Below are 13,599 nucleotides of genomic sequence, written 5' to 3'. Positions count from 1 at the left end.
GCTGGAACCGAAGGAACTGAATGACTGAATGAGATCGGCCGAGCGGTACCTCCGCACGCATTGGAATTGTCATCATTAAGCATAGAATTCTTATAGAAACAACGACAAAACAAACACAACTCATTCAATTATTTGAAAATTATATTTTCTTTTAAGAATATCCGTTTGCAGCTTCCTCTGCTGCAGCTACTTGCATGTAAATCTATTAATTGGTAAATAGATTAGTTATTTTTGAATGTTTTCGGATGCAACTGCCGTTGATGTTAATACAATCATCGAGTAAATGTTGATGAACCGAAAATATGAGAGCGACTTCGTCTGGCTGCCAGACATATCCAATCAACTCAGCCAGACGCGCATTTTTTGCTCCTCATGCTCGACTGGCGCTCTAGCTTACGTATATCGCGTATATCTAATCGATACAATTATAAAAACGTCTGTTTTTAAGTTTCCACCTCTTCACCGCAGGTTAAGACATTGAATAACTTCGTACAGTTTATTAGCCGCCGCTCGGTAGCGGCACTCTAGCACTTTATACACTTTTATTATCCCTATATGTTAAAATCAGACAAACATCCGTTGGTTCTGATAACAAATTCCACAAACTAAACAAACATTTGTTGTTGATTTACACTTTTAGTTTAAATCTAGTGACATTTCAATTATGGTGTTATTTACAAATGTAAAAAGTTCCTAGTAACACACTAGGGTCCCTAGAATTCACTCAGCGGTAACTCGATGTTTGAACTACTATAGTTCACATGAGATTAATAATGAAAATATATAAAGAAAATATTAATAAACATATAATTTCCCTATGACATCATTAAAATAGCTGGCACAGTCATAGTTTAATGCAAATAAGCGATTCTTTGAAAGAGTAGCCTAGAGAAGATGCGTGTATTGTAGATAACTGTCAAGGTCAGGCTAGGGAAGTCTGGGGATTTTATTTTTTTAGCTACTACTTCTGCTTCACTGTAATGGCGGACGCGTTCTGTGTGGCGTACATTGTGACTTCAGCTACTGCATCATACTAGTTCTGCTAGAATAATTCATCAGCTATTAAAAAGATCTTCATTTTATTCACGGCGTTCAACGTAAATAGCTACGTTACAATCGTCCCGAACACCCAGTGGTATTCTACTCGCTTCTGGAACACACGGTAAGTGAGCGGGCAAATTTTCAATCATAGGTTGTGTTTGTTATATACACAAAATTTTGCGCTGTTAAAATGGTGTAGAACAATAGTTACTAATGGATATATCCGATATAGAAATGGGTGGGTGCCGCTGCAGTTACAAATCATGCCGGAGTGCTACAAAAACCACCGAAAATCTGCACTTCTTTCACTACCCTGTGAAACACCGCGAACGCTGCGCGATTTGGATCCGTAACGCTGACAAGCCCGAATTCGCCAACCTACCCGACTACCAACTGCGAAACAAAGTCATCTGCGGCCTGCACTTCGAAGACAAATACTTTGCAAACCTCGAAAAACGCCGATTGGTGCACAATGCAATCCCCAGCCTGGATGCAGGCTGTGACAGCACCTCGGATGACTTATCATACATCAAAGAAGTGGAGATTTTACCAACCAGCAATGATGGATCCACTTTCACGCTATCCCTAGACGACCTCCAACCGGGAAACAGCGCCAAGAAACAGAAACTAGACTACAACTCTGCACACAGCATTAATCTACCAGATGTAGCAAAGGTAGAACCAGATGTATACACAATTGACCCATCTTACTTCAATCAGTCATTCTACAACAATGACAACATCAAGGAAGTTGTCATAAACTCAGCCTCTGCACTCTCAGACAACTTGAAGCAAGAGGAAGTCATTGATGATGAAGACTGCATGATTTACGACACACACAACAGCAGTCTATCTGGTAAAAAAGAAAATCTTTCATTTGCGAATGAAAATAAACTTCAGACGTTGTTCTTTGATCATGATGAGCTCGACACGCCACAACACGTCCAGATACAGGACTCCAAAGGTAATATCATGGTTACAGACATTGGGAATACAAATCCAGGCACTAGTATCACTACTAATACACCTGGAAAAGTCTGTATGTTAAAATCTGCGAATGGTACAACAACAACAATCAAAAAGATTAAACTAGCGTCGAATCAGACACTGACGCCGATCACAATCCAGCAACCGAATGCTTCTGGGCAAATCGTGAAGCGTACAGTCTTTAAACGAGTGATTCCTGCGTCTTCTGTCCAACAAACAGCCACAACAACAGCTGTAGCATCAACACCGACGACTTCCCAACCAGTTGTCACCCCTGCGTCTACCTCCACAGCAGTAGCACAACCCACAGCTGGAAAATTCAAACTGGCGACACAAATGGCCACAAACACAATCCGCCTCACGAATAAAAACCTTTTACGGTGTTTGAAAGGCCGTTTGCCTGATAGTATCCTAGGTGCTGTATCGTTACACTTAAATAAGCGACGAAATGCCGTCACTGTTGAAGAACAAGAGTACGAGACGATGATTACAGCTGTACCATTAGCCGGACGCGCATCTCTGCGTAATTTCGGCTGGTGTATTCCTACCATACACACACAAAACAATTACGCGTAATTTTTATAGAAACATTTGTTTGATAGATAAGGTAAAAAGCGATTTTAACGTTTATTTCATTCACGATTCCATTAACACACAGGATTTTGATTAGTTTTTCATAGTTTAGACGTGTTACACTTCCCGCAGGAGTTTGTAAACGACTGTGTGATGGTAGGTCTCACCCGGGTACAGCACCGCCTTTGGGAAGTTTTTCTGCAAATGAAATAGAATTGTAATAATTAGGTGAAACGATTGCAGTTGTTAATTTTTTGCCGCCTTGTATAAATCTGCGACGCTGCACACAACACTCACATGGTTGATGGCGTCCGGATAGTTTTGCGTTTCCAGGCAGAGCGCACCATGTTCATAATATGTCGCATTATCTTTTCCCACTAATGTATCTAGTTTTGTAAGATCCTACAAATGAAATGTATATGATTATGATTACGCCGAGAATTTTACTTGTACGTACACCAGCGTAGTTATCCTTATGTTTCGGGATGGAATTTGAGGTGTAGAATTGCACACCTGGTTGATTACTGTAGAGTTCAAGCGAGCGCCCGCTTGGAGGATGCGCCACTCTGGAAACACGTGCAATGCGATTAAATAACGTTGTGATTATATGCGTCTGTCTCATTGTTTAGTAGCACTAATACGCGCGCTGATAAAACTAGAAATGTTTGTATCGATGAGTAATGCGTAATGTCATTTTAGTAGCATTTGCGCGTTTGCACAGTGTGTACACGTTGGCAGGACAAAAACCAATGTGAGTAATTTTAAATCTTTTATAATTTTACCTTGCGATGAATGTATCTCCTTGTTCGCTGGCTTTGGTCACGCAAAAGTTGTGATCGTAGCCACCCACCTCGGGGATCTTTGTGATCACGTCGCCGAGTTTCTTGGGAACGCGCAAGTCGAACACTGTATCCGCAACTTGCAGAAATTTCCCTGAAATTTGTCATTTTACAAACAAAAAACTCCGCAATAGTTAAAATATTAAATTACCATTCGGTATGAAGTCCTTATCGACGTCTGTAATGCGATCCGCGTTGATACAAACAATATGTTTGTATAATTCTTCAGCGCCTTTGTCATGCCCAGCAAGGTTGAAGTAGGAATGATTTGTAAGATTGACAAAAGTAGGCTTGGATGATTTACACTTGTAATCGATGAGGAACTTATCGTCAGCGGTTAGTTCGTAAGTTATTGTTGTAAGCACCGCGCCGGGGAAGCCCTCCTCGCCGTCTTCGGACACATAGCTCATGATTACTTTGTTACCGGTGACGTAGTAATCCCAAATTACCTATAAACCAAAGCGCGGTGGGCAAGTTTGAAACTTAGGTTCTTGTCGTGCGTGGTTGGTGCTGTTCAAAGGAAAGTTGCATTTCATTTGGGCGTACAATGTACCTTGTCGAATCCTTTGAGTCCTCCGTGCAACTGATGTTCTCTTAAGTTGGCGGTGACGCGGTAGGTTGTGCCGTCGATATTGATCTTCGCGCCGCCGATGCGATTCGCCACGCGGCCCACAGTTGCGCCAAAGTACGGATTCAACCGGTTGAGGTAACCTTCGGTCCAACAAAGCCATTGTTTATTCTAATACATTGATGAGTCGTTGATTGAGGGCACGACAATGAGTCTCAATCAATATTCGCAATTTAACGAATTAATAACGCGCAAACGAAACGTCGTAATAAGATAAAACAGTGAAAAACGCTTTAATAACGTAAGTTATTTCCAAAACGAACATTTTACATTATATTATGGATGTATTTATGTAGTTTTGTTGAGTTTTTAGCGTAAAAGTAGCAGAAAACGCATAAAAAATTATTGGATATCATAAAAATCCTGATTTAACATAGGCAACCAATTGTACAATATTAATTTTTAAGGATTTAGCAAGTTTATGAATGTGAAATGTATTTTTAACATATGCAACCAATCATGCAGATAATTTTATATCAAATACGTACCATCCATGTCATCAAAACCCATGACAATATCACCAAGGACACCATTTTTGTCCGGCATCTTGATGCTGGTGATTGTTGCACCGTACGTGATGACTTGAACACTTACATTGTTATCATTACGCCATGTAAAACGTCTCACCGGATTTGATTGGCCATCAACCATTAGAAAACCAAAATGATCTTCTTGTAGATTCACAGGGTCATATCCACCGTTACCACTTGAAGATTTGGGTGTAGGTTTAGTAGGATTTGCATCCACGGTCACTGTTTTCGTGTCCATCTTGTTTTCTTCACGATTTACACTGAAAGAATAACCCAACGCGTTTGATCACAGCGTATTTATTGTAAATGCACAACCGCTACAACTGTTTATGTTCTGTTCAAGTTGTGATAACACATATCAATTACAAGATTTGTTTTATCAGTGTCATGTAACCATACCATACTTCCGACTGTTAACAAATGGCTTTTTATTACGTTTATTTAAAGGATAACAATGGGAAAACACGTTTTATATGTGTAAAAAGTTTATTTTTATATAGATGCGTGGTGTATGCGTTGTAATTTCATTGTGTTTGTGTCTTGAATGTTGTTTGTCATGCTGCACGCTTAAATTGAATTAATTTACCAGTGCGGGCATAGTGCGGTCACATATTTACTTTCAATTGTCAGTTGCATTCATTCATTCATAAAAACACCACAACAAGAGGAAAATTGTGTTTATAACGAAAATAGTGACACCACAAGTAGGAAAAACGTGAAGGGTGCTCATGGTGTGAATTATATCATGGTGCTTATCGTGTTTATACCTTTGTGCCAGTGATAAGGTGTTGTTTTAAAGTTTTGATTATGAACAAGTCGATTGTAAAGTTATAACGCTGGGAAAACAGTGAAAAACATGGAAATGAAGAGTTTTAATCTTAAAACAGAGTTAAACACAAAGGTATTTAATGTTTGGTATTTAGTTGATTAATCTAATAATTAAAAACGGTTTTAAGTGGCGTGTGAATGCTTATGCGTCAATCTTTTAACCTTGACAAACAACTTTTGTAGATTTATTTATATTGTATCTTTTTTTTATTAAGTTGAAATTTAAGTTATGAGTATATTAATCTAACGTGCGTAATTATGTTTTGAAAACCTTGAAAATAGTTTGTTTATGCAGACTTAAAAGTTGATTCGTAGACAAAAATAGTAATTTGATGCAAAACATCAATAAAACAGAAGTAAAACGTTTTCTTTTTATGAAAAAAAAGAGAAATGTATAGGTAACATAGGCAACTTATAAAACTTTAGTTATATTTGTATATTAACCTTAAAATTCACTAAATTTAAAGTTTTCTTGATAAATTATAGTATTTTAAACATTTCTGGTACAAAAAAGTAAATGATGTAATCAATATCATTAGTAATATGCACAAAATAAGATATTTATGCATTATTGATGTCTACAAGTACTTTTACCATTAATTTATATAAATAATGCCACAGAAGTTGCATATCATGCACTTCCGATTGAAAACACAAATTGATTTTCTTCCATCCAGCCGTATCACTTTTAATTAAACCCAATTATTCAATTATAATAAAAGTCTAAGTAAATTTCACAGCAATAATCGTAAAAATTATTAAACAGACACTTAATTACCGTAAATTTAAGTCATAGCAACAAACAATTATCGAGAATTTATTATGCGCATTCAATAACAAACTTGCACTCATTTTAATACAAAAATTATAAAAATCATAAAAAATCAATAATAATCATAAGTCTACGTTGAAATAATTGAAAGAACACTTTGTAAATTACGCAATTGCTCACACACGTGAAAACTATAATAATAAACCTGCATTATATACTTACAAAGGAAATTAATGGGCATGCGCACCTTGCTTAGTCTCTCATGTTCACAGCATGTCTATAATTCAAATTCCATACATAAAATAATAACAGAGAACATGTTTATGAATGTCCTTTAGTTTATTATTAATGTTTGATGTTTCGGGTGATGACAAATGATAAATCACATTAATTTCACTCGGCAACATTACAATTACATGTAATCAGATTTAATCTAATCATTTCCGCACTGACAGATATTTTGTTAGTGAAGTTAGTGATGTACGATATTTTTAGATCGCGTCTAATTGCATCCTAGAATCCTAGGTTAGTGCAGATTGAGATTGTGCGTGTGCAGTATCAAGGCAAGTGACTTGGTTGGACAAGTGTTGGAAAATACATAAATCACTTATGCAAAGACACAAAAGCGTCGGGTATTTATTTATCTTTGTTTGGATGAGTCAATGTGGATTTGCATCGCGTTGACAATATTACCTACACCTGTCGAACCGTGAGAGTGCATTCAGTATTTATATTTAGTATTTAGTATTTAACAATTAGCAATTAGCAATTACCATTGAACATTGGTAAAACTATTATCATTACTAATGGTGTCCACTACTACATTCACATTCATATACGAGTAGACAAGTTGAAATGCATTAAGTGCAAGTAGAACTTGTCAATTCAAGTTTTTTGTGTAAGGTCGACAAGTACTCGTATAATACGAATACTTACACTTAGAAATTGAAAAGATGAGTGTCACATACAAGTAAAATTTATTTATTTTTAGTATTTTGTTATTTAAATAATGGTTTATTATCATACGTGATTAGAATAACAAATTTATTGTTTGGTTTAACGGGAGCATTGTCTTTTTAGACGATAAAATATTATTTAAATTATAAAATAGGTTACACTTTACTACACTTTCAATAACAACTAGAAATTTAGTGTTTTTATTGTAAACTAGCTTTTGCTCGCGACTACGACTCGGTAGTGTTTAATAAAAATGTAATTAGTTTTTACTCTCTTGTTCTAGACATAGTATGTCTCAATTTTATCAATAAGATTCGCAATTTTATTATAAAGAAATTAATTATATAAAGAATAGCTAATAATGCACTTCAGCGCGCCATCTCGGATTCAACTATTTAACTATAACTATGATTGAATCTCAATGCCAACTTTTATCCTATAGAAAAGGACTGTCTTATGGTTTTCCCGGCAATTATTCAAAATTTTCTTGCCGTAAAAACCATCCTTGGACTTAAACAAACATTTAAAAAAAAGAATTGGCCAAATTGGTTTTGGCGTTGTTGAGTTATGCGCTTAGCAACAGATTTTGCGATTCATTTTTATATTATAGATGTGATTTGAATAACAAATTTATTGGTTGGGGTAACGAGAGCATTGTGTTTTCATGTGATAAAATATTATTTAAATTATAAAATAGATTTTGTACTCAATAACAACTAGATATTTAGTGTTTTTAATGTAAATATAATAAATATTAGGTAAAAACTGTAAGTTCCACGTGCTTTAAGATATTCATGTATTATTACAGGTATAATGATATATAATTGCGAATAGCATCGGAACATGCAATCATGAATATTTATTATGCAAAATAACTAATTGTAGGTAGATTGGTGGAATCATAGACAAAGATTGATGTTTAATTTGCGTCTAGTCATATGTTTTTACTGTTTTTTGTTCACAATACCTTCAAAATTATTAAATTTCTTTAAATTTACATTTTATTTTATTTTGTTGAGGTTTTAGTTTTGATAATTATCAAATATTACTAATTTTATTACTTTTTTTAAGAAAATGAAGGTTTGTCTTGTTGTTTTACATCTAATTTGACTTTTGAATTCATATAAACAAGAGCAGGAAGTAAATTTAAACCAGAAATTAATTTAATTCATTAAACCGCTTTTAAAACATTTATTATATGTTTAAAACGTTACAATTCTAAAACATTTTGCATCCAAAACGTTCGCACAATGTCGTCAGCCTTGTACATCCGTCCGAACGTAGACAACTCTCACGAGGACGTTGTGTTTGATGGCATTTGACGCTTGTGGTTTTTTGCACTCGAACTTCTAGTTCAATAACAAAACTAAAACTACTTTTGACTCTCCACTAACAACTATTCGCTACCTGCCCGGTACGGGAGGATTCGTAACAGTGACGAGTCGTAACATTGCCAATGTGCGCTCATGTCCGTCGTCTATTATCGTTTCAGTTATGTCAGCGAGCTTGATCGGCCAGCAGCGGCGCGACCATGGTGGAAAGAAACCGCCCTCGCTCTCACAATCATCTAAGTTGTTTCGAGAGATTATCCTACAGCGTTATTTCTTCTACTGAGTCATTCTTTTATGCGTAAGTTATAAAAATAATTTAATTTTTATTGATTTTAGTGAAATTAATCAAAAAGTTGGTAGATTTAACGTTTGACAAATAGTATAAGTTTAAAAATTTAAAAAATGCAACTATGCAACCAAAAATACAATTTGCGTTTAGTTTTTTACTGTCAAAGCAAGGAAATATTATTACTTTTCAAAACTTATGCCTTTTTCCTTTACTTAATTACATAGAACTTAATTATTAAACAAAATTTTGGTAAAAACAACGTTTGAGAAGCGATATAAGTATAAAAATTTTAAAAAACAACTATGCAACCAAAAATATAACTTTTGTTTGTTTTTGTTGTTATAGTAACAAAATATATTTTATAATTAATTTATTTCCAGTTTCATCACTTAATAATTGCTTTATTTTTAATTAAATATGCTTAAAAACAAGCCGTTAATGATTATTTAATTATTTATTTGTGCAAGAACACTAAAAAAGTAATATATTTACGTAAATACTGATTTTGTGTCTAAATAAATTAACTTTTCTAAATTACATAACAAATAATTAGTGTAAAAAATCAAGTAAATTCATTTCCTGGCCATAAAATAATAATATTTATATTAATTTGACCAAGAAATTAATTATTTTTTTTAATTTTTGCAGTTTGGGAAAATGCGTCGCCAAAAATCCTTTCCGTACAATACTCATCTGTTGGCTCTTCGTCATTGTCAGCTCCCTGGGTCTCCTCCGCTTCTACCAAGAGAAGAACCCAATGGGTCTTTGGGTCCCAGCCAACTCTCAATTCAAAAAAGACTCTGATTGGTTAATGGGCACTCTTGAAACAGCCTACCGTGTGGAAACCGCCATCATTGAAGCTGACGATGTCCTCATTCCTGAAGTAATTCAAAAATTATATGATATTGATCAACGCGTGCGCAGTGTGATAAGTTCCATGGGATACACCTATGAGGATCTGTGTTTTAAGATACCAGAAATGGACTCTAGTCTAATGCTGTTGATGAATCCTCCGTCGCAAAGCAAACAAAAGAACAAAAAAATGGCGAAAAGTGAACATTTAGGAAATAATAATACAAATACAAACGGTGTGATAAAAGATGTTGGTGATGATAATAGTGATGATGATGAGTTTGATCCTTCGGTGCATTTTGATCAGCATACATATTGTAATCTGGTTGAATCCATGGATATTGTGTGTTATGGTCAGACGGTGCTGGATTTGTGGCAGAATAGTGAGAGGAAGATTAGGAAACTCACCAAGGAGAAAATTCTCGAAAGGATTAATGCCATGAAACAAGAGTGAGTATTGACATAACCTTAAATAACATTAAAATTAACTTGTTTCTTATATAATGAGTGAATAATCATGAAAATGGCGTTGATATGCGAATAACATGCAAGCGTTAATGGAGCTTCGATTAGGTTAACTTAAATATAATGAGACACGCGCGTGACTTTCAGAATCTCAGCGATAATTTGCAAATTTAAATTGCGTTGCTTCAATTTTCTATTAGTAATCAACAAATGTTGTTGTAATGTCATTAGTTTAGTTTTTCACGGAGGATAAAATTGATTGATTGTTATTATACATGAATGCACGCGCAAAGGTTAAATAGAGGAAATAACTTTTTAAGAGAATGAAGGGGAAACCGAAGGCCTGCGACTGCATTGGTAAATGACTCAGGCACGACTTAGTACGGCACTCGCTGTGTGCTGCCCTTTATACCTGCGGTGTATCACAAAAAAGTAGTGGGGGAAACCAGTTCCACGCTGGGAGTCGAGCGCAAGTGGACGTGTATGAGTGATATGTCTTGCGTTGCATATTAAGTACTACTTTGAAGGAGGGGAAGCGCCCCCACCACTTTTTAATGGTCAGACGCAGGTATAAAAGGCCAACGCACAATAACATTTTCATGGTCATATCTTTCCAGTGTAGTTACATTTGTTCCTAAATCCTTAATTTGAATAAATTATTTTTTTCAAAAGAAATAAATTACCGCAAAATTAAGATAACATCTCACGCAAATATACAATATCGTGTAAATTTTTAATTTTACCGTTTTATTTTAATTAAATCCAGCCCGATTCTTGGAAATCTCAAAAACTACGAGTCTCTTCTTGGAGACGTGCGTCGTAATTCCACTGGACATATAATCGCTGCGCGAACATTACGAGCATCATGGATGACACACTTGAACTTTTCTGCTGTGAATATGGACGATGTGGGCAACTATGCTGGTACCACCGAATGGGTAATTAATTAAAAACATTATTATAAATATCACTCATCAAAACTTGTTATTTATAGGGTTCTGCAGAATGCCTAGACTGGGAAACTTCATTTCTACGCGTTATGGATGAATCTCAACAAAGTCTACGACAACAAAATGAAAACATCACTTTGTATTACTCTTCTGGTCGAAGGTAAATAAAATTTTCAGATAAATACTTAAAAATAACCAAAAATTACATTTATGTTATGTTGTATAAAGTTATGCAACCAAACTTACACAAATTATTTTCTTATAGTTTTGGTGATATAAGCGGCGAATCAATGTTCCAAGGCATCGAAGTCCTCTTCATAGGCAGTGTAATAATGCTCCTCTACGTACAATTCGTCATTTCCAAGTTCAACTGGGTAGAAATGCGTGCTGTACTCGGTGCAGTCGGTCTCCTCTCAGTCGGAATGGCACTCATGGCGGGTTGCGGAATATGCTCACTCTTCAAAGTCCCATTCGGACCAGTACACACATCACTACCATTTCTTCTCATGGGTCTAGGCGTAGACGACATGTTTGTGATAGTGGCATGTTGGGATCAACTCACCGCAGAGGAACGCAAACAACCCTTACATGAACGTGTTGGTATTATGCTCAAACACGCAGGAGTATCAATCACTGTAACAACCGCAACAGATGTGCTTGCATTCGTAGTTGGATCTACAACAGTATTACCATCGTTACAATCTTATTGTCTGTATACAGCAATCGGAGTTTTACTTACTTTCATCTTCGTGGTGACGTTTTTCATCGCGTGTTTCACCATAGATCAAAAACGCTTGGAGAATTCTTACAATGGAGTTCTACCATGGATCAAATACGAAAACTACAAACCGAATAAGTTTAGTCAAGCAGGAACATCACATAGAGTATTCAAAACAGTATATTCTAAGGTTATCCTTACATGGCCAGGGAAATTAGCTGTTGTTTCGGTGACGCTGATCTGCCTAGGATTCAGTATTCAAGGATGTTTGAGACTCGAACAAAAGTTTGATCCGACGTGGTTTATACCAGATCATACATATCTGGGGAAGTTTCTGGAAAAGAAAGCGATTTACTATCCGAATTATGGATTTGAAGCCGGGACTTACATCGGTGCTGTGAATTATACTCACGAGTTGGGGAATTTAAAGGAAATGGTGTTCCAGTTGAATAATTGTACTGATATTATTTCGAATACGGTGTTTTGGTTGGAACCATTCCGAAACTACACTCTGAAAATATATAAAATAGGTTAGTAATATAATTTCGTGTATATTGGGTTGCACAATGTTTATTTGGTTGCAGATATTTACGAGGAGGAGATTTCAGATGGGCAGTTTAATCTTTTTATGTCAAGATTTTTATTCAGTCCGAAAGGAGCTCGATTTCAAGCGAATTTTAAATTTGCTCAGCCGCTGAAGTGTGGGCAACCAGCGTCAAAGATACAGGTTACACATTATACGCAATTTTTATTCTTTTATACTTTAATAATTGATTTTTAGATGTCAAGTTTTGATTATGTCTTTCGGCCATTTTCTGGCCCAGCTGAACATGTCCCAGCCATGCGTCGTGTGATGCGAATCTCAAAAGATCTAAATCTTACCACTGGGGACCGTTTTTCAACCTCATGGTCACGAATATATGCCACGTGGATTACTGATGAGATAATTGATGATGAAGTGATTCGTAATATTCAGTTAGCGTTGATTGCAGTCATGGTCTGCACATCTTTATTAATCGCTAATATACAGATCTGTTTCTGGGTGTTTGTGATGATCATTCTTTCAATGGTCAATGTTTGCGGGTTCATACAGCGTTGGGGTATTACTATTGATATTGTTTCGTGTGTTGCGTTGCAATTAGCGATTGGGTTGTGTGTTGATTATGCAACACACATTGGTCACAAATTTCTTACTATTGATGGTGAGGATAAACAAGAGAGGGTTTTGAAAACTGTTACGTCTATTGGGTCGGCTGTGTTGTATGGCGGCTGCTCAACGTTGATTGGTGTTACCATGTTGGGTTTCTCAGATTCATATAATTTCAGGACATTTTTTAAAGTGAGTTTTTTAATGTTTGAGTTTCCTGTGGATGATTTTCATGTTTTTGATTGTTTTAGATTTTCTTATTGGTCGTGATATTTGGCCTATTTCATGGCGTTGTCCTTCTACCTGTGATACTGAGTTGGGTAGGGCCTAAACCCTACAATAGTCATAAAAATGGCGGGCGTCATAGGGATGATACTGTGGAGTCGAGTGATATGATTGAAGCACATGAAGTCACTGCAGTCAATGCAATTACATAAAATGTATTTAAATTGAGATATTAAGTTAATGGTTAATAAATTATTTGTAATTTTTATCGTTTTGAAAGTATTTTTAATCCTTTTTGGTGTTTTGTGTAAAATATATTGCTGGTGTTTTGTGTTAATTGGGTTGCCTATAGCTACAATTCTTAAAAAACAAACTTTGTGTTTGTTGTTTTGTTTAATTTACTCATTATAAATTACTGTTTGGGTGTAAAATAGAATTCTTTTAGTTCTTTTACTGTTATTTGCGTG

At 35.6% G+C, this 13,599-nt stretch overlaps 3 protein-coding genes across 6 annotated transcripts; 2 read left to right on the top strand and 1 right to left on the bottom strand.

Annotated features, from left to right (window-relative positions):
• The first annotated feature begins 966 nt into the window (after window positions 1–966).
• On the top strand, window positions 967–3,033 carry LOC135797688 (uncharacterized). The gene is made up of 2 exons (XM_065310171.1): window positions 967–1,162; window positions 1,274–3,033. The coding sequence occupies exon 2, from the start codon at window positions 1,276–1,278 to the stop codon at window positions 2,602–2,604; it is 1,329 nt and encodes a 442-aa protein (XP_065166243.1). The 5' UTR covers window positions 967–1,162; window positions 1,274–1,275; the 3' UTR covers window positions 2,605–3,033.
• LOC135797689 (galactose mutarotase) lies at window positions 2,643–5,027 on the bottom strand. Its single transcript, XM_065310172.1, has 7 exons — window positions 4,557–5,027; window positions 3,994–4,151; window positions 3,592–3,889; window positions 3,384–3,534; window positions 3,059–3,167; window positions 2,899–3,003; window positions 2,643–2,799 (listed from the first exon to the last, which is right to left on the bottom strand). Exons 1-7 carry the CDS (start codon window positions 4,834–4,836, stop codon window positions 2,719–2,721), a joined length of 1,182 nt encoding a protein of 393 aa, XP_065166244.1. The 5' UTR covers window positions 4,837–5,027; the 3' UTR covers window positions 2,643–2,718.
• LOC135797684 (NPC intracellular cholesterol transporter 1 homolog 1b-like) lies at window positions 3,180–13,398 on the top strand. 4 transcript variants are annotated; one of them, XM_065310162.1, is made up of 9 exons: window positions 3,180–3,352; window positions 8,648–8,784; window positions 9,424–10,077; window positions 10,859–11,030; window positions 11,087–11,202; window positions 11,308–12,290; window positions 12,345–12,487; window positions 12,542–13,099; window positions 13,159–13,398. In XM_065310162.1, exons 2-9 carry the CDS (start codon window positions 8,687–8,689, stop codon window positions 13,342–13,344), a joined length of 2,910 nt encoding a protein of 969 aa, XP_065166234.1. In that variant the 5' UTR covers window positions 3,180–3,352; window positions 8,648–8,686; the 3' UTR covers window positions 13,345–13,398. The 4 variants fall into 4 exon arrangements, with proteins under 4 accessions (XP_065166234.1, XP_065166236.1, XP_065166235.1 ...); XM_065310164.1 differs by lacking the exon at window positions 3,180–3,352 and adding an exon at window positions 4,151–4,309; XM_065310163.1 differs by lacking the exon at window positions 3,180–3,352 and adding an exon at window positions 5,100–5,499.
• Window positions 13,399–13,599: the final 201 nt, after the last annotated feature.

The sequence above is a fragment of the Atheta coriaria genome, unplaced genomic scaffold (assembly GCF_025399875.1).
Source record: "Atheta coriaria isolate IRGN ID8LTWV9N9 unplaced genomic scaffold, Caltech_Dcor_3.1 hic_scaffold_8_pilon, whole genome shotgun sequence".
Taxonomy (NCBI): domain Eukaryota; kingdom Metazoa; phylum Arthropoda; class Insecta; order Coleoptera; family Staphylinidae; genus Dalotia; species Dalotia coriaria.
Note: the sequence above shows the minus strand (reverse complement) of the source record. Positions and strands in the feature narration are given on the sequence as shown.

Coding starts and splice junctions, on each gene's coding strand:
- LOC135797688 (XM_065310171.1), top strand. CDS start 1,276: ATGGGTGGGTGCCGCTGCAGTTACAAATCATGCCGGAGTGCTACAAAA.
- LOC135797684 (XM_065310162.1), top strand. CDS start 8,687: ATGGTGGAAAGAAACCGCCCTCGCTCTCACAATCATCTAAGTTGTTTC. Junction 8,785..9,423: donor ACTGAGTCATTCTTTTATGC/GTAAGTTATAAA, acceptor TAATTTTTGCAG/TTTGGGAAAATGCGTCGCCA. Junction 11,031..11,086: donor ATGCTGGTACCACCGAATGG/GTAATTAATTAA, acceptor TGTTATTTATAG/GGTTCTGCAGAATGCCTAGA.
- LOC135797689 (XM_065310172.1), bottom strand. CDS start 4,836: ATGGACACGAAAACAGTGACCGTGGATGCAAATCCTACTAAACCTACA. Junction 4,152..4,556: donor GGGTTTTGATGACATGGATG/GTACGTATTTGA, acceptor GTTGGACCGAAG/GTTACCTCAACCGGTTGAAT. Junction 3,535..3,591: donor TAAGGACTTCATACCGAATG/GTAATTTAATAT, acceptor GACAAATTTCAG/GGAAATTTCTGCAAGTTGCG.